Below are 24,762 nucleotides of genomic sequence, written 5' to 3' on the forward strand. Positions count from 1 at the left end.
TGCGCTGCGCGCTGATTGGTGAAGATGTCCCGTCGCGCGCTCTTTCTTCTCTCCTATTGGCTCCTGCTTCCCGCGCGGCCCCTGACTCATTGCCCGCCACCTCCTGTTCTGGTGGGTCGTTCGTGTTCTCTCACACAGCATGGCAGCACGCAGGGGTTGCTCGCGCCGCCGCTCCGAGGCGGACCAGGCCTCCTCCGGAACGACGGAGCAGCCGAGCGGCGCCGGCAGCACCTCCCTCCTCGCCAGCGCCACGACGTGGCCCCTGAAGCGCTACGCCCGCTTCCTGCCCCCGACGGACAGCGACGACGGGGAGCGAAGCGGCAACTCCTGGAAGGTGACGGTGTGGGGGAGGCCGCCCCGCAGGCGGGCTGTGGTCTGTGCTCCGTTCCGCTGTGTGGGGCCGGCCTGTGGGTGCGCTCTCCGACAGCCTCGGTGCTGCTGTCTCTGGGTCCTGAGGGGTTACGAGGGTGTCTATGCAAAAAGCAGTGACAGCAGGGCAGTACTGCAGGTGCCTGCTGTGAGCCTTAAGGCCCAGAGCCACCCTTGGGCCTCAGGTGCTGTCAGATTCTCCCTATCCCTTCCATCTGTGCCCCTTCATGTGCTGCAGTGGGGGTTGGGAGGGAGCTCTGGACATCATCCAGTCCAGCCCTCTGCTAAAGTAGGTTCCCTGGAGTGTGTTACACAGGAATGCATCCAGGTGGGTTTTGAACATTTCTAGAGAAAGAGATCCACCTCCTCTCTGGACAGCCTGTGCCAGTGCTCTGTCACACTCCAAGAACTCTTTCCTTGTGTTCTTATGAAACTTCCAATGTTCCCGTTTGTGATCGCTGCCCCCTGTCCTGTCATTGTGCACCACCAAAAAGAGCCTGGCCCCGTCCACTTGACTCCTGCCCTTTAGGTATTCCTAAGCACAGATCAGATCCCCCTCTAGCCTTCTCCAAGCTCAGCAGTTCCAAGTGTCTTGGCCTTTCCTTCTAAGAGAAGTGCTGGCCCCCAGTCACCATTTGTAGCTATAATCCCCAACATGGAATGCCTTTTGGTCTCAGTAACTTGTTATTTTAATCAAAGTAATTGTTATTTTAATCAATTATTAAATGTGACACAGTTGAAGATTAAAAAATGCTCCACTATCAAGCTTTCTCCTGCTCTGGAGCAGAGATGTGGCTTGGGTGACTTCAGCCTGCAGGTAGCAAAGCTAACGCAGGAATTGAGATTTTGCTTCCTGAATTAATAATATAACGCATTAATATATGAGTGGACCACTTTTTCCCTCTTCCTTCAAAATCGTATTAAAAGCCATAGATTGAATCAGAAGAGCTCACCTGTTTTCTTCTAAAGCAATGAGCAAACCTTTCCCAAATGTGGCTGCTGGTGGAGCCAGCAGTACTGCTGCCTGGACCCCTGACTGCTGGCACTGACTCCTGAAACCTTTCCTTTTGCACTTGGAACCGTCTTATTCTGCACTCAAAAGGCTGTGTCTTTACTTTGTCAATCTTTCTAAAGGTTTTTGAATCAAACGAGGAGTCTGGTCATCTTGTCCTTACCATCGTTGTTTCTGGCCATTTCTTTATTTCCCAAGGAAGAACGGTGCTGGTAAGTTGTTTTGTTTCTTGTGCATAAAGAACATTTCTCCTTTCATGTTAGTATCAATACTGACTTATTTTTCCCCTCTCGGTTTCATGTTCTCTCCCTATGAAACCGGCAATTTTATTGTATTCATGGAAATTACCACATGGTGTTTTCTCTTTTTGCTTATCAGAGTAATACTAAAAGTATTATTTCATATGGAGGAGCAGCATTTCTTCTGTGGTTCTACAAATCTAGATTAAGACAATAGTGCTGCAGAGTTTGATAGATGATACTGCTACTTTTTTTTGCAATCTCATTCTTCAGCCTAAGAAAAACAGAGAGAATACACCATTAAGAATGGATAAAAATATAACTCCTTGGAAGATTTGCCATATGATCCAGCTAGTTTCTTGCCAATCACCTGTTAGTATTTTGGTGTTGATAATTTGGTTTATCACGTGGCATGTTTTTGTTTGTTTTTGGTGTTGGGTAGCCTAACATCCCTCTTACATTCCTCTTGGAGGCAAAATAACAATTTCAGAGTTGTGTCAGTCGATTCTGCTGTACCCTGTGCTTCAGAAGGACTGCTTGCTAACAGTGAGGATATCATTAAACACCTCACCTAGAAGGAATTGGTTTGATGCTAAGATTACTCCATTCCCCACGGCAGAGAGGCCTGCGCTGGAAGGTGGGATCCACTCTGCAGTGCAGAACATCAGTGATGTGTGATGACAGCAAGTAGGAATCGGCTGATAAAAATAAATACTAGAAGGTTATGGCAAACCAGTGGAAAATGCTGCACTACTAAATAGATATTTTTTAAAATAGAGTGTGTAAGTGAGTATGTATAAGTTTATAAATTAGTTTTTGCTCTGCCTCTTAAGAAGTCTTAAACTTACAGAATAAAAGCATAGAGGGAGAGCCCCATGTAGATTCCAAGATTCAGTGTAGAAAATTCCAGATATCCTTTGAGTGTGTTAACTGTATCGAACAGGTGATGAGTGAGCTAACAGAGCTGTCTGGATGCTCCTTGTGCCAGACATGGCGTTTGGATTATGTATTTGGGAAGGACACACTGAATGTTTTTGGACAAGGTAAAAATGGAAAATGGAAGATATTTCAGCAGTTGTGAGTTGAAGTTGTGTGGGGCCAGGAGTTGGACTCGGTGATCCTTATAGGTCCCTTCCAACTTGGGTATTCTAGGATTCTATGAATAAGAAAAGGAGATGGAGTAATTGAATGTATAGATAGTTAAAACAGAGGCAACTGAAATAAGAATTGGCAAATTCTGTGGGGAATGGGTCAGTGCAGAATGCCCCTCACTTGGGACTGGTATCGTTCTAGTACCTTGTTTACTAACAGACTTGAATTTCTTTGTACAATGTCCTTAAAATAACAATATACAGCCTAGCTGAAAGGCTGCTGTAGTAACTATGGAAAGAAGAAAAGCGTGGACAAGAGCTGGAGCCCTCTGAAGACTACACCTGGCAAAGCTGGTGTGTGACAAATAGGAACATGCAGATAAAGCGTGCTGTCGTCAGGGATGCACGCAGGAAGAAAAGCGCTGTAGAGTCTAGGCTGAGAAGAACGCTTTCTCACAGCTCTCAAGCTCAGTGGCTAGTGAAGGCAGCTGCCTTGCTTGAAATAGCAAATTCAGAATGTCTGAGGACAGCCCTCAGATCTGTTGTAGCTTCTAAGAAACACTGGGTGAGACAAGGCGTACAAAATTGGTATTGTATGCATTTAAAAACCTGACTGTCCATTCCTTTGGATGCACATCTCCTAGAACACATAATTGGGATTGTGTTGTAGACATTCTGTGCGTATAGAACTAAACTAGTGTTAACTGCATTGCTGCAACGTGCCCTATGACTATTTATCTCTATCTGCAAGAGGTCAGAGATTGGAGCAGTCCTCCCAAAGTTTCCTCTTAAGCAAATATACTACTTGCTGAAAAACCTAGCAGCTATCCTCTGAACACAGGTGGGCATCTACAGCACTCTGTTAAGTTTGCTGTTCACAAGTGATTTGGTCCAGCACATCTGGCTGCTTGGACTTGTTCCTTAAGCATGTGCCCTCCCAGAAAGGTGTCCCTTTCCCCAGTGCCATGCAAGACTGATGTGCTGTGGTAAAATTCCTGCGCCTAGGACAATCCCAATCCAGAGGTATCCTTTCAGGCTTTGAAGACCAGTCTGTGGAATCTTTTTAGTAAAACAGTTACTGTCATCAACCAGAATGATGCAACTGGGATCATGCTGAAACAGCACAGGCAGCGATGCTGTTGTCCAGAAGCTGATAACAGCATTGATATAAAAGTATACGTGACTATAACTGAATCTCTGAACAGTTTTCTTCGAGTTGCACACATTTCAGTATCACTCAAGCTGGAACTGCACAGGCCACTGGTGAGAGTCTGCAGAGACCTTGTTGAGATGCCGTGTAAAAAGAAAATTGCCGTGTCGTGTGGTCTCTGTTGTTGCTGTAGAAATAAGCAGACTGTAGAAGTGGCTAATCTCATGGGTGCTATCTCCCTGTAGTCTCCGGTTCCCAGGAGCTGTCAGAAACCTGTCACAATATTCAAACAGGCTTTGCACGACTAAATACATAGATCTCTTTTGAATCTGTCACAGACCACATCTCACTGGGGTTCCATTATAATGGACATTTTGTCACACAGGATAATGTGAAATTCACAAGTTTCTGCTCCAGAGGGAGCATATCAAGTTTGATGGAGTGCTGCAATTGTGGAAAGTACTCAGCTCAGGTTTTTAAGGTGTCTGTTCATTTCTACTTGCTCCCATGGGCTACTGAGTATTTCCTTTTCAAGGGCAAGGTGTTCTGCAACACATATATGCTGCCTTGCTTGCTCTGAAATTCCCTCTGATGTAAATTATAGAATCGTTTGAGTTGGAACTCACCCATAAAAGTCTGGTCCAACCCCCTGTAATGAGCAGGGGCACCCACAGCTCCACTGGGTGCTCAGAGCCCCCCCACCCTGACCTTGGTGTCTGCAGGGACGGGGCACCACTGACTCTCTGGGCAACCTGTGCCAGTGCCTCGCTGCCCTTAGTGTAAAAATAAAACCAAAACCTTATATCCAATCTAAATCTCTCCTCTTTTATTTTGAAATCATTCCCCCTTGTCCTTAAAGAACCATTTCTTGCTTTGTAGTAACTACATCCTTTAAAAATTGTTGATATTAAGTCTTCTGATCCATCTTCTAATCCCTACTTTTCAGACCTTTTGATGTACTACAGGTGCCTGACTTTGAGGGAACTGGATGACGGTTATTGTAGCTTTATGTCTGATCCTCTGCATAGGAACACAGTGAGGCCCAAGATCTGTGTGCAAGCCCTATCAAACACTGTTGCTGGAAAGTGTATTGCCCATTATGTGAGGTGACCAAGCACGGCTTTCACAGCAGTCCCACTGGCTGCAACACCCAGGGAAGACTGAAGGTGACCTTCCTGTCTTTAGGGTGGACCGTGTAGGCTCTTCACCCTTTACAGGCATTAAGGAATGATAGAAAAGATCTTCTCATAAGAACGGTGTTCCTTACTTAAACACAGTTGTTCTGGCTTAATATACAGTAGAGATGTGACATTTAGTTCAAGAACTACTGGATGTTTTACGTGGATTTGAATACCAGAAATCTGCTGTAGCGTGCTACAACCCAAATAAACCAGCCACCAACCTGTCACAAGCACTACTCTCCAATTTCCCCTCTGCTTGGACTTTTTGGAGGCCTTCGCTGTTGACAGATAAGCCACCTTTTTTAGGACTGTAGAACCTTTCTGAAGAGTGGGTATGTTTGTCATTGGACAGCATTAAGCAATCAGGCAGTGTATGATTACAGAAATTGCCATCTGACACAAACAAGTGGTTCCTCAAGTGCAGTGCCTCATCTCAGCCGCTACTTATTTCAAAGACAACTGAAGGAAGTTATTCTGGCAGTAGTTCTGTTGTCACACAGACCGTTTCCTTCTCAGCTTGAATAACTATTTTGTATTTTTGTAAAATTTCTGTGGCTGGATTACAAAGGGATTATTTTCCCTCTAGCAGTAATCCAAGAATGAATGGAATCCCTATCTAAATTCAAGAATTCATTACATGCCGAATGTTCCCAATTTATTTATTTTATTTTCTAATTGCAGCAGTAAGTGAACCCTTGCCCAACTCCAAGAATTTCAGCATGAACCTAAGTAATAGGTTAAAAAAGAATCATAGGATATCCTGAGTTGGAAGGGACCCGTAAGCATCATTGAGCCCAACCCCTGGCTCTGCACAGGGCCGCCCAAAAATCAGACCCCGTGTCTGAGACTTGTCCAGATGCTCCAGCAGTTTGGTGCCATGCCCACTGCCCTGGGGAGCTCGTTCCAGTGCCTGACCCCCCCCCCCAGTGAAGAACCTTCTCCTCATCGCCAGCCTCACCTCCCACACACAGCCCCGTGTGTTCCCCTGGGTTCTGTCATTGGACACCACAGAGAGCAGAGGAGCGCCCGCCTCCCCTCGCGAGGAAGCTGTAGGCCGCAGCGAGGTCGGCCTTCAATCCAGTTTTTATCAAACATTGTGACAAAGAAAAATTATTCATGGAATATGTTTAAATGGGCAGTACTGTAGTATGATGCATTCTCGCCTCTTCTAGGGTAAAATTGGAATATACTAAAATTGGTGTGGTAATGCATTCGTACTATTCTGTTTTGTACCTTCTGCTTTCTTGAGGAAAAGTCAGAGTACATCTGTTCTTCAGTGGTGTGTACGTTTTATAAAGCCAAAATGAGCCTTTTCAGCTGCCAGCAAGTTCTCAGTTACACTAATAATATCGTGGGCGGATCCTTTTAAAGGTCCAGAAAAAAAAATCAGTTTCATACTGAAAAGTGTTAGCTTCAGACTTTGTATTTCATATAGAAATTCTCTTTTTTCATTCTCCTGCAGTAAATGCTGGTGTTCATTGGACTCGGTGCTGATTAGGTCCATCTATGGAAAACACTACATCTCCATTTGCACAAAACTGAGGTGAAAAACAGCTCAGAAATGGAAATCTGTGTTTCATTAATGGCTGAATGAAGCTGATCCAACACTCAGGCGTTCCTGACTTCATATCAACATATTTTCTCTTAAGTGCTCGTAGTTGTGTATCCTTGCAGTCCTGTTTTCTTAAAGCAGGAGAAATCTTTTCTGAAAAAAAAAGTAGCTTTTTAGAGCCAAGTGACACTATGACTGTGCTGCGATCTGTGAGAAGAACATTTATAAATGCTACAAAATGTTCACATACAACAACTTCGATACGTACAGTAGCCTTGAAAAATTATTTTAATGAGTCACAAAATAGTGAAGTATTTAATGAATTCTTTTCTGTTAGTCTTTTCACTAATGCAATTTGAAATACTGTTTTCTTGCCATAGAGAACCCTGCAGAGCGGGCACTGAGTCTGAGCACTTTCAGAGCAGGCAGAGCAGCACGCTCCTCGTGCTGTGCTCACAGGTGCTGCTGTTTTGACATGATTACGGTACCTAGAAGTGCTCCAGACTTGATGATCAAAGCAAGTCCGTGCTGCTGGAAGAAGTGATTGTGTACGAGTCCAGTGTTTCCATCAGCTGCCCAAAGAAACAGAATTATTTACTTGAATGGGTAAACTCTTGAGGAACAGGAATGCTTTAAAGGCCATTTTAAACATTCTATAATGACACAGCCAGAAACGAGTACCTGTGATCAACCAGCTGGGAAGGAGAGCAGGGTAAATGGACCTTGGGAGCCTGGAAGATAAAGATCCATCACATCTAATGTATATGATTTCTGTTCTTGATTTTTGATTGTTCTTGATTTTCAGTATTTCATTTGGAATTAAATAGTATAACATATTTATAGGACCTGTTTTTGCAGCGTTGCCTAACAGATGGTGTATCTTAGGGTAGGAAAATCTCATTCCTGCATACTGTAGGTAATGGAATTTTAACAGGAATACCTCCACAGCCTCTGCGGCAGTTTCTGGCCATGCTCTGAGGACACATCATGTTCGGGGTACACTGCACAGTTGTATACTTTATTTCCTTTCCTTCCTTCAAATCAGCACATCGTGAACATTTTACTTCAGTGTTTTATTGGATGCAATTAATTCCAGTGCTAGAATTCTTAGTACCCTACAAATGAAACAAATTGAAACTGTGACGAGGGCTTATTTAATAGGATAAAATGAATCCAGAGTAATTGATTTGCGACCTGATCTTTGGAACTGTAGGTTAAATGTCCTTAGTGCCCCCCATGTCTCCTCCTGACTTAAGTTAACAGTTCCTAGGGTACAGTAGATTCTAACCTCATGAATTAGGCCAGTGTTTAGCAGACATCCTGATGTTCTTGGTGCTCTCTTTGGAGGACCTGAAACTGAGGTAGCAAACTTAAATTTTAGCTTAGTTCAATGTATCAGCATAAAGTATTGATTTAGCAAAGTGTCAGGACATAATGAAGAAATTTCTTCATATGACTTACTGATGGGATGCCTTCAAGAGCTGCAGGCAGCTCATCTCCTGAGCATACCATTCACCTCTCTGGGTCAGTTGCCATTGTTTAAAAGCGTAGTTTAAAAAAATATATCTCTTTTTCAGATTCTTACTTAAAAAAATATTCAGGTTTGTCCTGAGTTAAGGGTTTTGTTTTGCTGTTTGCTCCTTCAGGGGCTGCAGTACTTCTGTCTGTGGGAGCTGGCAGCGAGCGCTCCTGCACCCAGCGCTTTGGCAAGGGACGGTCATGGCTCAGCGAGTCCCCATGCATGGCTGTGTCAGGGGCGTGTCCTGCAGCTGATACTTGGTTTGGCTTTCCTGCTCCAGAGAGAAAACCCTCTGATAGTTCTCCAGAATCAAAGCCTAACAGCAACATTTAAAATCAGATTTCTAAGAGACTGGGGAATGAAGAAATTGCAGCAGAGAGATAAGAGAGCTTAACATCCTTTTATTCCTCCTTAGCTTGCAGTCTGTCTGCCATGACTTTCTGGCCTTTTCCCCTTTCCACTTCCTATCCTGTATTCTGAAGATATGGCTGGGCCAGCTGACGCTTACATGAACGAAGCTCTGCGTTACAGCCTACAAAGCACGTGGCTTCTGCTGTGCATTCAGCTCCCCAGAGACGCTGTGGCAGTATTTAGATCGCTGAGACAGATATAAAAGTAAGGAAGGCGTCTTCAGATTCTGCAATTCCACTTCTGCGTGTGTTAGTCTGAAGATAATAATGAGGGTTGGAATGGAATTACGTTCAGAGTTTAATGTTCACACCTTCTGGCTTTAGGTTGGAATTCAAATTTTATTTCATAGTCATTAATGAAGAAAATATTTTTTGTATAGAATTAGCCATTTTCTAGCTGTGTTCATATGCTGCTTAGCACTCTGGGGTTTTTAGATGATAGAATAATGGAAGAATTCATAAGAGGAAGGAATACCTTGCAACACGGAACAAGGGCCTCATTATCCTGCAACTTCTTGAATGCTGAAGTGTAAAACCAGAACAAAAGTCCAGTTAATGACAGGATTACGTGGGTGTAAATCTGGTGGGAGGTGTGGTCGTGCGTTGTCCTGTTCCTGAAATACTTGGGAAATGTCCTGCTTTGTTTTCTGCTGTCGTTTGTTTTTTCTCAGGATCCTCCCTCGGAGGGACTTAGATTTTTGTCAGAGATGCATGAAATTGTTTTCTCTGAATGCAGCGTTCGTAGAAGCATGACTCTGGAGAATGACATTAAGGAGCGTATGCATGATTGAAAACTAATCATCAAACTTAGCAAATTACTGCCACTTGTATCTTCAAACTGCAAACATTGAAGTCTTTTGTTCCTGCCCAATTTTACGTCGCCTTTCTGTCTCAGTTCCCAGTTAATCTCCTGCTGCCATCTGTCTTTGCTCACGCCGTGCTCAGCCGTTCTCCACTCTGAATGCAAAGCAGGTATTGGTGTTGCCTGCCCGAGGGGAACGTGGCCACAGCTGCTTTGCTCCGTGTACGTGTAGCAGCATGGGGATGGCATCATGGAGGAGCTGGTAGCATTTGTCCGTCCACATGTTGAGAGCAGATTTAAAGCTGATCCAATTACCGATGTAAGGGATTTAATGATGGAGTCCACTCTGAGTAGCCCTGGGAAACTGAGTTTGTCCAAAACGTTCCCTCTCCTTTTGCAGTTAGCTTGCCTGCACCAAATCTGCTCTGTTGTACTGCTCAAGTCACGCACTGAATTTTCCTATTTGCTTTAACCATTTTTAGTTTTTTTCTGCTTGGCAATATACAGTCATCCAGATGTGCAAGAGGGAAGGAAGCGCTTTCTGTTTTGTTCTTCATTTAGTTAATTAAACTCGAAGAAAATTCAATTTCAGTTAATTAAGTTTTGGGGTTTGGAGTTCAATAATTAGGTGCACGTAAATAATGGTAAATGCTATTTATTTTTCCAGCTTGCTTTACCTCAGAAACAGGGCACATAAACAAAAGACAACCTGGGAAACATCAGTGAAGTAATTGGTAGGAAAGTTAAACATGAGCTGCCTTTTATGATCTCTATGAAAATGGTGATTATTTTAAGGAGAAAGCATTTGTTCTACCTACGTCTTACAGAGAAAGGAAAAATGCTATAAAAATAGGTTTACTATGGGAACAGCCACGTGTAAACACACACAGATCGTGTGCATCTAAAGCAGAAGGGTCTGACATGGACGGAGCAAGCAGGAGTGGTTGCAAGTCAAGAAAGTGGCCTAGTAAAAGGGTGGGTATCACAATTGTTTCTCCAAAGGCCCTGGGGGACTTGGCAGTGGGTGGGAAGCAGTCCTGCTCCAGCTCACGTTATTTCCTGGGTGGTTTGGTTGTCCAGGACTCAGCCCGGCTGCTTAACCAGAGCGAGCTTAACTCAGAATCGAGCTGTGTGTTTTGAGAAGGTACAGAGATTCCCTTCACTATGAAACATACTCAACTTCTACAGCTTGAAATGAGGGAAATAAGTCCTTGCGCTGCTGAGCAGTCTGTCACGTTTGAAGAGACGGACAGTGAATGGAACTGGAGTATAAAGACACCAAGTTGTCCAAGCTGCTGCTTGTCCACCTGGATTCCATCTGGAGAAATGCCTGCCTGGGCCGCGGGTAACGCACGCAGTCCCATTATCCGGGGTTGCCTGCCCTCTGCTGCCTTCTCCAGCAACTTCACAGGATCTGGGAGGAGAGTTGGAAGCTGTGCTCTGGCTGGCTCATTGAGCACTTCAAGGTCACTTTCATAACGTGCACGCTAAATACATATGGAAATTAGAATGCACCATGACAGCTGCTACTGGAGCTACCGATTCCAATTTAATTCAGCGTGGTAGAAATTACTTATTGGCAATTGTTTGATAGATACAAAAATGCCCATACTGAGACAACAGTCATCTTCATTAGGGATTAGACTGTATCACATTGTTTGAGCGTGTACTTTGGAGTGCTGTAAGTTTACTGCACAAGTAGTTTGTGCTCTGCTTTGTTTCAGGAGGGCTTTTCATTGATTGATTCCCAGAAGTGGTTAAGAATCGTAAGACGAGCAGACTGCCTGCTGCTTCATGCTCAGTCAAAGGTAGGAGCTACTTTCACCATTTCTAATGGCTATCTCAGTTCTGTCTGGATGACGTTTCTTAATGCTGGATGAATTGAACCAGAAAATCTGACATCATGTAAATTGTGTATATAAATTAAAGGCGGTGGCATTTTTTTCTTTCTCCTTTTCTGTTGCTTTACTTTAGGTATGAAACAAACCTGGATTGAATCAAGTCCATGTCTTTAGTAACTGCTGCTCCTTGAGGTGTTTAGCCTGCTCTCAGAATTAGCTGCTCAGACAGCTAGGCCCATATTTCTTTTGGAATCCATTTGCCAGCCTGAACATCAAAGCCTGAAGCAGCCCACACTGGGAAAGCTGTGCCGCTAACAGTTAAAAAGATGAAGCGATCCTCGCACAAACAGAAGCCTGCTTCCTATCAGCCACACTTCATATGGCACACGGATATCCAAACAAGCAACTCGGCCTTTTTCTGGCTACAAATAGTAGTGCCAGGCTGGCCACTCACAGCTGGTATGGAAGCGATTGGAAGGGACCTAGGTTACTCTGTCTTCTTCATGAAAAGGGGTTGGTCAGACTTGAAGTAATGACGTGAGACTTGTTACCAACTTGTGTACAGATCTCATTTTTCCTGGTTCCTAGAACCTTCCCAGAACACCCCTTCCTCATCTGTGCTGAGCACACAGCAGCTCTTTCAGAAACCAAACCTGTTTGGTAGTGAGAATACCTCTCCCTTCTCCCCTGATACTTTCTGCTCTTCGTCATTTCAGCCCAAACAACTCCTTCAGTTTAACTCTCTACTTGACAAGGGAATTCACCTTTAGGTTAGAAACAGGAGTTCTGGAAAGAGAGAAGCCCCTCATTCAGTGGCTGTGAGAGACCAGTACGAACTCCTGGCACAGTTCACAGAACTATTAAGGCATGGAAACATCTCAAACACTCTAAGTTGATCTGGCATTGCCCCCGACAGGAACTCCTACAGGAGGTGCGCAGCGGGTAACTGTAATTCCAAACAGTAATATCCAGGGTAGCTGAAAACTAAAAAGTGCTGTTTACTTCTCTTTGGATCTTTTACCTGACATCCTTTCTGACAAATGCACAACTGTCTTTTTCATGGGAAGTTACAAACCAAACAGCATTGTTTGCGGAGAGGGATGCCTTGCTAACTGCAAGCTAAAAGCGGGTGTGAGGAATAACACCGTGCAAATATAAGGGCTCTCCTTGTTTCAGGATAAGCCTAGACAAATGGTGGCCCGAGGAAATGCAAAAATAGGTATCTTCAACTGTTTTAAATTCACGGGTTGTGTTTGCCTGTCACCAAAACACCTTTACTGTCTGATTTTCGGCATATTTTTGTTATGAAATGTAGAGTATCGCAGAATATTGTTGGGCTGTTGCAGAGTAATTAGCTCTGATGAGTCAGTAGATCATCAATTTCCTTCACAGCTAACAAAACCAGCTCCTCGGCACAGCATTAAGGGACTCGGCCGCATCTCACAAGAAACAAAACCAACAACGCTGTGACTGGGAGGCTTTAACAAAGCTCCAAGGGAAAGCTTTCAGGAAACGAGGTCTGAAATGAATGCACTGCATCTGGATGTTTACTTACCATAAATTCTCATGACTTAAAGTGGATTTAACGGTACTGCAGTGGTCCTGTCATACAGTTTCTCAAGTTTGTATCCTAAATTGGAGCTGAAACAAACCCATGAATGCTGTCAGTGTACATACAGTGTATATTCTGTGCTATTGTTCAAAAACATGTTAAAAAAACCACGTAACACAAATATAGCAGGGCAGCCACACCGTGTGTGGAGGGTTAGCCCCAGAAGACCTAAATCAGGACAAGAATTGTGCAAGAGGAAGCAGAAGCCTTCCTCTTGCACACTTCCTAAGCAGTGAAAGCAAGCAGTGTTTTTGAACACCACCTCCTGTATTTGAGGGCACAAAACAACTACGGGGCACGTGCAACTAAGTACTGCATTGTTATTTCTGACTCGCCTTGTGCTCCTCTATTTCAGTCTGATTTCTCTCTTTTATTGCTTTCCGTTGTTCTCTTTATGTGCTTTCTTTGCTGCACATTACCGCTTTGCAGCCATAGAGTATTCCATGTCAAAAAAAAAACTGCAGAGGTACATTGCTGGGATTATGCACGTAGAAGAAACTACGTGAACATTCACACGCTGGCTTTTCAAAGTCAGTAATACTATGTTTGCAGTGAGACTCACTTGTTTGTTCCAAAACACTTTCCTAGTAGGGCACTGTGGACTCTAAGCTGGCCAGCTCTGTTTCTGAACTACACACTGAGAAACTTAACATACTTATATTCAAAATATGCAAAGAAAATAGCTTTCATGGATCACTGCTGAATCTCCAATGTACCACTGGGAACCTTATTCCGTGGAATACGTATCTATTCGTATGCGTATGTAATTATGAACATATCAGGTGCATGCTTGCATCTTTCCATAAAGGGAAAAAAAGGTTAAGTTCACAAAGTCTACTGCTTATAACCTGGGGACTGTATTGTTTTAAAGTCTCCAAAAAGAATTCAGATTAAGATACAAGTTACTGTTTTCTCATGGTAATGAGAACTGACCTTCCTCGCATATACCCGCAGGTCAGGTCCCAGTTACGTTGCCTTGACTCAGATGACTCCTTCATTAATGAGAGGAAATGTAACTTGAAATCTCAGAAAGCTGAAGGCTCACATAAGCTGTATCAGTCTAGAGAAAACCTGCTCTTTTCCTGCTACCTTAACTATATTTTATAATTTCAAGATCAAACTAAGTCCCAGAAAAACAATCTGCAAACAAGTGCATTCAGAATCTGTCAGCCTTGTATGAGCTGAACGTGCTTAAGACAGCTACTGTGCCTGACAGGCTCTTCATGAATTTAAAAAGATATTGTTCAGCATGACAGCTTACACTGTTTTGCCCAGCTGCTTGCTTTATTTTTACTACTTGAAGTAATACTCCACTTTACTAAACAGGAAGGCCATGAGTCTGTGTGTGCCTGCCATGTTGTGTGAAGGACAGCTGCAGTCAGCCAGTCTGAACGCCAGCCAGCATCGCTGTTACAGCAGCACACAGAGGCTGTTCCTCAGCATGAAAGTTTCCAAGGACTGATTTCAGGGAGAGGTTACAGAGTAACTTTCCATTTGCGCAGTACTTCTCCTGAAGCATTCCAGTGTCTTTCACTCCTTATCTGCATTAACTTGGCTCAAGGAACAGCATTCAACTGGAACGCTGCACTGAATTTGTGTATTTAGCCATGCACGGGCTTGCTGGGTGGGTAAGGCTGGGTCTGATGCAGTGACATAAATCCTAGGTGGTACAATTCCCAGAACTCTTAGCTTAGATGCTAGATGACTTGTGCTTGCTTTGGTATCCCATTTTTTGTTGCCAGTAACTGGGCAGAGCTAGTGCATCCTTATAGGATACTATTTCCAGCAACAACATGAACTTAAATCTCACTGCTGTCACAGTATCAGTGGTGGCAATGCTTGTTCACTTGGCTAGACCTTTAATTAGTTGATAGGTGACCCGGCTTGCTAGCCATTTTCTCTCATTTATTTTTGCTGGCTTTCAAACTGGGGATTATGTTCTTGTTCAGCTGCCGGGATAATAAAAATACAGCAGGGAAAACTTGTTTCTTTCTCTTTAAGATGGAGCAGCGATCCAAGAATTAATCAGCTTCTATCTAACTATATCTAATAGGAGTTTAATTAGATCAAAATATGTTGAGTGGATGGATGAACAGTTAAATTAATTTCTCCCTGAATTTTTCAGCAGAATGAATGCCGCATGTTTCGAGTTCAGTTTGGTGGAGATTCAAAAGAGCAGACGCAGGAACACTGCTGCAGCTGCGTCCAGAAACTCACTGAGTATGTGCCGGTTCAAGTCGCTGATGAACAAAGCCAGAACCTCTGTTACAGTCTCAGCCAAGTGGAGGATGCTGAACGAAATAACACATCAGGACTATGTGTGGTAAGTAGAGCCATTCCGGGAGGCAGCACGACAGAAGCTGGCTGTCATGTTCCTGCTTTCCTAATGTGGCTGAAAAAGGTGAACAGAACAGTGCTGAAAAATTGCTTCTAGCTCTTCAAGTTGGGAACCAGCTTGCAGCTTTTCAGCTGAATTGTACTGCTGACAAAAAACGGTCAGAGCCATTTCAGCAACCATGACTTACATTCTCTTTTCTGTGTTTACCTACTCCATTTTTGCAGTTTTAGTAACTGTAAATACGGCTGTTGTATCCATTTTAGCTAATCTGATGCATTTAGAAGGGATTTCAGGGTACACCAAACTTTTCAGCTACATCATTTTCAAGAAAATCCAGGAAAAGTCTTACACTACTGGACAGTGGCAACAATATTTGGTAGAGAAAACTGGAGGAGGGGAGTTAAATATATTGCTGGTTTACTTACACTGTTAGCAGAAAGATGTTCAGGAAACCTTCAAAACCTGATTTCAAGATTTACTGCTTGTTTTCAAGCAGATTTATCTGTACTTTGGCTTTCACTCATTTCCTAATGAGTAAAAAGAATAGAGATTACATCAAGTATTTAACAGCAGAATACTGTTGAACATCTGTCTTACTAGCAGTACCACTCCACAAGTCACTGGAAGCCTCACTCCAGAACAGAACTGACACCCTGAACCATCTTTTCAGGGGTGTAACCCATGGGAAGTTAAAAGAGCACGCTCCTGGGGAGCATCATGGCATTTCTTTACAGTTACTTCCAGCAAGTAGCTTAAAAGTTACCTTGGTTTAGATATGACAGTTTAACTACAGGCCTATTATTCCCTGTCTTTCATTTTTAAAGACTTTAACAGATGTGCTTTCAGGTTCCATAAAAAGAGATGCCTTTTTACTTCCCGTTATCTCTAATCCTGCACATTACCCACTCTTCTTGGGAACAAGCCCTTATTTGCATTTAATGTTTTCTAGCCAGATGAGCCTCTGCCAGATTCCTGCATGAACTTTGGAGAAAGAAGATCTACAAAGCAGCTAGCACAGGTAAGAAGGAAAAAAAAAATGTAATTTGGATCCTATACGTGAATCTCAGGTGCAGAGAAAGCTATCTCATATGCTGTAAACATCTGTTAAGTGTCTTCATTAAACATCAGGATGCTACCAGGGCTACTATCTGCACCAACAAAAACTAAGAATTCCCATTCTTCAGTCCATGTATAAGGTGGGTGCATGATCCCTGCTTCTGAGCAAAGCTTTCTGCTAGGAAGGCCTTCATTTGCCACGTGCTTTAATTCATCTCTCCCTCGAGTTACTAGCAAATTCTCTTCCACCAAGGCTCCTCAACAGCTGTACACATCATCCACTACTTGCCCCTCTACACTTTTTACTCAGCTTAACGCAGCTGTGATGTGAGCTGGGATTTCCCATGCCCTGGAATTATAAAGCTTGTTCAGGGCTAAGCTTCTTTCCCCAGTTCAGCTTTGGAGACATACCCATCCTGCTGCTGCTCCGAATGCTTTTGAGTTGCATTTCTCCATTTCCACCACCTCCAGAAGGGAGCAGGAGCTTTAGTCTTAGACATTCTCTCTAGCAATGTTTTTTTTTTAAAAAAAAACATTTTTAAAGACAACAACATGAGCAGGAAGACTTCGTGTGAACCACTACCATTACTAAAAATAGGAGGCATCTGTTTCAGTGCATGCAGACACAGCTGTACCAGACATCAGCATAAGCAGTCTGCCTGCCCTCATGCTGTTCCAGCTTCAAGCAGCGGGAGCTAGAGGAGCTAACAGCAGTTCTGAGCTGCCCACAGGAGGCATGCTTCAGCCTTGCTCTTGTGACAGAGCATTGGAAGAGGCCACGCTGGGCACCTGAAGTGCTTTAACCCAAAGACAGACCCCTCCGTACCACGGTGACCACTCACCTTCACCTCCAGCTGCCTCTGTGCGCCTCGCAGCAGCGCACACTCTTTGCACGGGACCATTTCTCTCTCACAGAACGCGTTCACTGCAAATCACGTTACCCAGGAAACTGACACTTCTGATGTAACTCCCGCGCAGGCAGCTCTGCTGGAACTGAAGTTAGGTAGGAGAGAGGCGTTCCGTACATAAGTCATATAGGATTGAAAGTATTCAAACGGCGTAATAACAAGGCAGATGCATCTTTATTAAATGCCAAAGGAAAAATCTGACGTAGCTGCATCGTTACAAAACCCACGTGGCGCTACCTTGTATGTACGAGATCAGTGCAACACCTTGGCTGTTCCTTTGCAGTCTGTGCTGAAACAGAAGTTGGAGCTGCCCCTGGTGTACCAGCATTCGGTGTGGAGCGCGCAGGAGCTGGGACCCTTCATCCGCTTATGCCTGATGGACCAGCACTTCCCAGCCTTCGTGGAGGATGTGGAGAAGGAACTGAAAAAGCTCACGGAAGGCTGAGCCGCATGAAACTCGTGGCCGCTGCAACGCCCGCTCCAGGGCACACAAGCGTCAATGCCATTAAATATGTGGAAGTCTCGCATGTTTTTGTCAGTGTTTTATTTTTAAAAACAGGTGAATCCACTTTTTTTTTTTTTTTTATACATCATTGCACTTCAACAAATACACAGAACACAAGTTCATGCATCTACAGTTACGCACATCATGAAAACCCTGTTAGGTCTATTTCTACAATCTTTAAATCATGAGAAATTACAGTGTCAAACTAAAGATAACTAGTTGCATAGAATATCACCATGCTGTAACATTTCATTTAAACAAAAAAAATTATAAAAGTTTGCCTGAATTGAATGTACAAGAATATGTTGAACACGTCAGTGCAAAAGGATTTGAGAATTTACATGAGTTAACAAAAAAAAAAAAAATCACTTAAAAAGCAATCATATATATATATTTATAAACTGAAGTTTTGTTTTTGTTTCAACTGCATTTCACCACCACCTCGTCCAACTGTTCCGGCTTTTGACGTCCGACCGCAGGACACCCAAGTCTCTCTATATAGGTTAAGCCCTTAAGATACATTTCAACTTAGAACTCCTTCTCTACGTCCCAGAACAGCATCATCCTCTCATCTTTCAGACATACAGTAAGGAATGAACATCAGCAGCTTCAAAATGAAACACGATTACTGGATTTTGGTTTTTCTCCTCCCCCCCAAATATAAATATATACTGTATATATCTGTAAGTCTCGCCGTACTTTACAAAAAGTATCACTAGATGGCAGCAGTGCGTTTTAGAGCTTCGCCAATTGAACAGCTACGGTAAGTAAAAAATGGCGCATGCGTGATCCGACTTACTACTTCTAATGTTTAAATATAGTAAGGAGAAAAAAAAAAAGCAACATTCACAGCACATCAAGCCCAAAATAGTTTACACCTTCTACACTGAAGCAGTATTAAAGTTTATCTGACTAGGTCATCCTTGCAGGAGAGGCTAAATAAGGCATGCTTTAGACAGTCATATTGTTGCTCACTTGAAAAGGAAAACAAAAAAAAAAAAAAGAAAAATCAGACAGAACTGGAGTTCTAGAACCAAGAGTTCCAACCCTTAAATTTAGCAGGTCATATTGCCATCAGTCTCTCAGAAACTTAAAGCTCTAAAAAAGAAATGAGAAAAGGTGCTAGTCAATGCCTGGCAGCATTTCCAACATCGCATGCCACAACAGTACGTCAACAAAGCGCGTAACATCCAACGCGGTCTTAAATGGAGATAGAGGCTTTCCAACCAAGGTTAGCTTCCAGACTTTAAGAAGGAATTAGGGGAGTTCTTTTTATTTGTGATGGTAGTGATTACGTAGAGCTAGGGAGCTATGAATCATTAAACCACCTACATATCATGGCAAAAATCTTCAATACCCCCCAGCGCTCTAAGTGTGCCAGGAAGGCGCGCGCCATCCTCTGAGCGGAGGTAACTTTAGCACATGGAACCAGTTAAGTTTACACATCCAAACCATGACAGAAAAAGGAGGACTTTAGTCTGCGCGTTTCTGAGATGTGTGCAAGTCATACTTACATGATAAGCATTTTTAATTTGTGTTTCTCTGGCGTAAGTTTTTATCTTTATGATTGTTTGTAGAATTGGTTTTCCTGGGGAAAGAGAGCACACACAAAAGAAAAATGATTGACCAACACCAACCACAGGCCTAGGAAAGCTTGTACATGCTCAGTTCGCCGGCATTTCATTCTTCCTTCACCCCAACTCCTTCAAATGATATTTGCTTTGTCGGGTAAGGCCCTGGCAGACTGCAGTTTTCTTTACTGCACCGCTACCTAACAAACCCAGCAGCAACCATTCCCAAGAACCAGCGATCCATGCCCAGTTTACATGGCTTTTTTGTGCCCCTTCCCCCAGCACTTTTTCCTCCGTTGGCCACAAAACAGGCCAGAGATCAATGCTGAGGCTTCAAAGAACGAGGATTACGCCTGCTTTTACTCAAAATATAACATGGGGCATGCTGATCCATATTAGAGCTTTGCATCACCCAGAACATGTCTTTTAAGCACTGCAGACTGCCATAACCCGCAGAACACCTCCCAGTAATGTCTTTGCCTTAAAGCACACTTACATTGGCCCAGCTGGTTCATCATCTGCAGCAAGAGTTCAGGTGCAATCCAGGGGAAGACAAAAGAAGGAAAGAACAGAGAGTCAGTGTTTGTACCGCACGCCAGCTGAACTGCAAAAAACAAAGTGATCTATCTACAGCATTAAAGGCCATTCCGCTCGGTAGTGCAAAGATTCATGGAGTTATTCTCAGGACTCAAGTTTTAATGGCAGGTATGTCGCTTCAATGGTTTTAGTTAACACTTTGAATGCTGGTCATGAAGAACTGCAACTGTAGCGGACAGATTGTTGCAACATGGTCAGACTCATCTTGTCCCCAAGTTCCAGTGGTTCAATCTTATAAAAATAGATGAGAAGACAAACCAACATTTCAGTTGTAAAATCCTGCTGTTTGTTTTCTGGGATTCATTTTTTAAGCCATCCTTCAACTGCAGGCAATTAGGTATTTGCATATACACAACAGGGTATATATGCCATATGCTCATCTTCCACCATGGATGACACAACCTTTTCGTTTCCCATTTTCCTCAGTATCTAATTGGAGCAGACCAGGTTAGGAGGAGACTGAAGGTTTGGAACTCGATTCAAGTATCCAATGCAGCCCTCGGATAGCAGCACGCATCGCGTGCGTGTCTCAAGAGCGCAGTTCTCACCGCCAGGACAAAGCCTGGCGCTGCGACACCTCCAGACACAGGCTTCAGCTAGAGGAGACTGACAGCCTTGTTCTGCCTGAGCCTCCTGGTGAGAGGCCAGAGGAAAACACTCTCTTCTAAGAATTGGACAAACAAATGCCTGCCGATGTTTGGCATTAGCTCTTTCGTGGCCAATTGAACATTATTCAAATTAAAAGAGACCTTATTTTTCCCCCAGTCTGCAGTACAGAAGACAGAAGTGCATTTAAACAGCGGTACAAAGTAAATCCAGAAAGTTAGGGTAACGCTCCTGCAGAAGTACGTTTTGGGGCACCAATTCACCACCTGCTGTTTTAGCATCCCGCAGTCGCCTCCTGCCGGGAGGATTTTTCACTGAAGCCTTTAGAAACTCTCAGCAGGATTCCACAAGGGGCTTGGTGCACATGAAGCAGTTATGGAAGTTACAGTCTGAACAGTGTGGGCATCCGCATGAGCACACGCCAGGAGTAATGTCTGTCAAGCGGGACATTACTCCACCTGTACCTTCAAGGCAACGGATAGGCAAAGCCACTGCTAGCACGGACAGTGACCAGAACAAAAAAATATTTCAACAAAAATAAGGAACTAACCACAAACCAAGAGCTTTACAGCCAAAAAGAACATACTAGCGACACACCAGTGTCCACAGAGGTCCATTACCAGCAACAGTACACTATCGGACAAGATACAGAGAGAACTAGGACTAGTAAGGACGACCAGACATCAATGTGCTATTGTATATACAGTGGAGATATACAGAGACACATCAGGTACTGGAACACAAAGCACAGCAGAGTCAATCTAGAGGCTCCTTTCACCAACATCTTTTGATTCACAAAAGATTCTGAAGCAGGCCGGTGCGGGGAGCCAGGCACAGACAGCGAGCCCTTTGCCCCCAGCCCATGCCGGAGCGCTACCGCTGCCTGCCGGCCTTCAGCCCCTCAACTCAGCTTTCTACAAGCCTAAGTGACATCTTTGAGAGTTTGTTTTGCTGAACTTCAGTGATAGCAAGCTGCCACGTTAGGATACAAGTTCTCTCTCGCTATGAACAAAACCATTTCATCTTCTTGGTGAGGATATTTCAGATGGCGTGTTCAAGAAATAATTCACATTTATAAAGGCTGCCAGCAAAGCATTTCCCTAACAAAGACCCAGCAAAATGCTCATGAGGATACTTATGGTTATGTGTAAGGCCACCACGTGCCCCATTCCCTTCTATCACCTACATGTGACCGAGGAAAACTTATCTATGCGTTAGTTACACTACCCCGGTCATCCATATCACTGCTGAAAAAGCATCCCTAGTACAGTACAGACAGAGACCGAAACCTGAGCGAAATCAGGGGGCAACAGAACAACAGGAAAAATAAGTACAAAATCAGGTTAAATAAAAGAGATTAAAAACAGCAAACTGAAATCCAAATTAGTTGTGAATGTGAATGAAGAAGTTGTAAGAAAAAGTGTTAACATTATGATTTGTGCATTGTATAGACTGAAGCGGAGATTAAACAAACTCCAAAGCATGCAGATCTCTCACTTACCACCATTTTTTAAGGGTATGATGCAATTGAAGGGGGAAAAAAAAAAAAAGAAGTCATAGTAACCGACAAATATCAATATAACTCAAAACCTTTATGCCAGAAGGCCTGCCCTAGTACCCGATGTCTCTAACCCAGTAGCATTTACAACGCTTGGCCATCAAGAACATGCCTCCAGTGTGCTGCTTCATTCCACCCCGCAGCTGCGGGGCTCCTGAAATGCTGCCAGGTGAAGCAGTCAGTTCACAGCTGACCAAACCAAGCCCCCGTCATTTGTCAGGAATTGGCTTTTCAGTTGGGGAGGGGATCTGCAGAGTCCAACAGATCACTGTTTACATAATAAAGCTTAAGGTAGGTATAGCGATTATCTGCTTAGTGTTGCCCTGAAATAGCAGATTTCTGAACTGGAAGAATTGCTACTATCTTTAGCGCATCGCATATAGAGCATAACCAATCCTTCCAGGCAAGATTTCAGGATGTTACAGCTCTACAGAGATCTTCAAACAGATGAGCTGTAGCCCCCACTTGTATGAACTGCCTGGAACACAACCCCCGGGCTGAGAAGGGCCCCCATGTTGTACAGGGCCACCCTTTGCTATGCTCCTCACACAGGCACAACACCCAGACCCACCTCGCCAACCACGAGCTGCAGCATTATTGAAGCACACAGCCGTGTTCAATTCCTGCTCAAGTGCTGCTAAGGAGGAGCCAATAGCTGTGGCTGCTTCCGCCGTGCATTACACTACGACGTCTAGAGCTTGCAATGCAATTTACTACAAGTACTACAGAGGTTGCTGGGGAATTTTTATATTTAAACCAGCTAAAGATTTTGCTTTCTGGAAGAGGAAATTGGGCCGTGCTTTGACAACTTTTAAGAGGGACATTTGTAAGAATTTGGATGGGTTTGTCCAAGTTCACAGAAAGACCTGCATATCAGGTTTGGATTAACGAGCTTATCTTTTGCTTCATTAATTACAAGAGTGTTGGATAGAGGGGGCAGATGTGGTGAACGGAGGCACCCATCTTGCTCCATAGAACAAGCCAATAAAGGTATAGCAGTTGCTCTGAGATGGAATGAAGCAGAAGGCAAAGGCGACTCTCTGGCCAAGGTTACTTACATCAAACTTGAGGAATTCTGCTCCTATAGCAGCAGCTAACAAATCAGTACCAAGGCCCATGGAAGCCACGTTCTCTGATTACTGCTACAATACAACAGTGCTTGCTTTTAGGTATGGTTTATAGCTACAGCCTTGCAGTGTGCCTGATTGTTTTCTCCCCTGGCGAACTTTAAGTGTGGGAGAGAAAGGTGTGGGTAACAGGCAAAAACAAAAATTAACTTGTTACAAGGTAAACTGCGTAAGTGAAAACAGTTTGTTCTTTCAATTACTTACAGTAATAGCAGGAACAGGGAAAGTCAAGAAAAAAAAAATGAGTATTAGAAAGAATGTGGGGATGTGGATGGAACTTCTGCACAGCCAGAGCAGAAATGCATTTATGAGAAGTCTTTGCATCGAGCTGGCAAATGTGAAGGGAGGAATGGAAAAGCATGTATTGTAACCCAGGTATCTTATGGCTTTGGACTAAGGAGTATGCAGAGTATGCATTTCCAAGTAAAAACTGTTTACATTCCTACAGGGGAATGTAGCCAAGGAGTTTTTACTTTCTACTTACCCCAGAACACACCCTTTAAAACAGCATCTTTGCTAATTGTAGGCTAATTTGATCCAACCACAACAAGAAAAAGCACTTTCTTTAGGAAAGTTTGATGCACTACATTGAGGTCACATTGGCTGATCACTACATCAACCAAAATAAAGCAGCTTACGCTATACCACAGAGGAAGAACAAGCTATTTGCTCCCTTTTGTTGCCAAAATAGTCCAAGCAACTTGCAAGCTGAGCAAAATGCATCAGCAGTCCCCTGCTGGAACGGTCCCCGCTGTGCATGGTCCCCATGTGCATGCAGTGAATGCCAGCACCTCTGGCCTCGGCATGCCACGGTCATGCAGCTCTCAGCACCAAAAGCCCCTGGAAGCTGCACGTCACCCCCCCCCCCCCTCAATGGTACCAAACCTAGCTGCTCTCCAGAAACGGTCCGTGTTGCTTTGCCTCGTGCAAAGCAAGTCAAAACCTTCGTTCTTAAGTGAGGCAGAAATTCAAGCGCAATCTCTCATCCATTCCTCCTTGCAGCACATAATTTGAATGCGAGATGCTCACTGCAGACACCCCTCCTCCCACGAGGACAGGAAAGCCCCCAGTCTGCAGGCAGGTGAGCACGGAGCTGCCTTGGGCACCCCCTAGTGCCATCTGCACCACACGCAAGTCACGGGTGCAGAACTTCCTTTTCCTGCTGCGCAGCAGCATCCAAAGAAACAGACATCGGAATTATGTGAAGGAGGAAGTATCAGCAAAGGAGCTACTGAGCAGCCCTGTTCTGTGTCATGAAAAGCCATTAAACCAAACACAAAAAGCAAGGTTCATGCAAAAACTGCAGTCAGGAAATGCCAAAGTTAAAGGCTGCCCTTGCTCCTGGGGCATGGCAGTGCTTGTGATGGAGACAGCGGCTTCTGCACTGCTCTGAAACCTGAGTGGCGTCACCCTGCAGCTGAGCTGTAAGCTGAGAAGTGCCCTGGGTGTCACCAGGTGCCCAGCACTGCACCCACATGAGGGAGGTGGTGACGGCACATGGCAACAGGTAACTTTCAGCCCGCGGAACACAGTGATGACGGAATTAATTCCGCTGATTCTGCTTGGGCTGGGTAGGTAGAGTTCCCAAGAGCTCTGGAAAGCACCCCAAGCATCTTCTGGGACAGAGATAACGTTATTCTCCAAGCAGCCACATCCCCCACCAAGAACCGGGCGCTTCTGCTCAGCATCAGTTACCCAAGGTCTTTTGGGGTGCATCG

The 24,762-nt window shown here is 44.1% G+C and overlaps 3 protein-coding genes across 11 annotated transcripts in view; 1 reads left to right on the plus strand and 2 right to left on the minus strand.

Annotated features, from left to right (window-relative positions):
• HCN4 (hyperpolarization activated cyclic nucleotide gated potassium channel 4) overlaps positions 1–17,146 on the minus strand; it is a 164,673-nt gene extending 147,527 nt beyond the window's left edge. The window contains exons 1-2 of one of the 2 annotated variants that reach the window (XM_021407851.1): positions 15,542–15,643; positions 12,722–12,807 (exon numbers count right to left, since the gene is read on the minus strand). The gene's annotated coding sequence lies outside the window, so the exon portion shown is untranslated. Of the gene's footprint in view, positions 1–12,721; positions 12,808–15,541; positions 15,644–17,014 lie in introns of those variants that run through there. The other variant, XM_021407853.1, reaches the window with a different exon arrangement.
• Positions 10–17,607, plus strand: REC114 (REC114 meiotic recombination protein). Of its 2 annotated transcripts, none has more exons than XM_021407865.1 (6): positions 10–411; positions 1,504–1,593; positions 11,050–11,133; positions 14,904–15,101; positions 16,066–16,134; positions 17,364–17,607. In XM_021407865.1, exons 1-6 carry the CDS (start codon positions 25–27, stop codon positions 17,523–17,525), a joined length of 990 nt encoding a protein of 329 aa, XP_021263540.1. In that variant the 5' UTR covers positions 10–24; the 3' UTR covers positions 17,526–17,607. The 2 variants fall into 2 exon arrangements, with proteins under 2 accessions (XP_021263540.1, XP_021263541.1); XM_021407866.1 differs by having other exon boundaries at positions 14,907–15,101.
• Positions 6,448–24,762, minus strand: part of NPTN (neuroplastin) — a 57,585-nt gene continuing 39,270 nt past the window's right edge. For 5 of the 7 annotated variants that reach the window (XM_021407860.1, XM_021407861.1, XM_021407863.1 and 2 more), the window contains exons 6-8: positions 19,653–19,674; positions 19,100–19,173; positions 17,233–18,683 (exon numbers count right to left, since the gene is read on the minus strand). In XM_021407860.1, coding sequence (XP_021263535.1) covers positions 19,113–19,173; positions 19,653–19,674 — 83 coding nt within the window. In that variant the 3' untranslated portion in view covers positions 17,233–18,683; positions 19,100–19,112. Of the gene's footprint in view, positions 7,710–15,541; positions 17,166–17,232; positions 18,684–19,099; positions 19,174–19,652; positions 19,675–24,762 lie in introns of those variants that run through there. The other 2 variants (XR_002442006.1, XR_002442005.1) reach the window with 2 other exon arrangements.

The sequence above is a fragment of the Numida meleagris genome, chromosome 9, assembly GCF_002078875.1.
Source record: "Numida meleagris isolate 19003 breed g44 Domestic line chromosome 9, NumMel1.0, whole genome shotgun sequence".
Classification (NCBI taxonomy): domain Eukaryota; kingdom Metazoa; phylum Chordata; class Aves; order Galliformes; family Numididae; genus Numida; species Numida meleagris.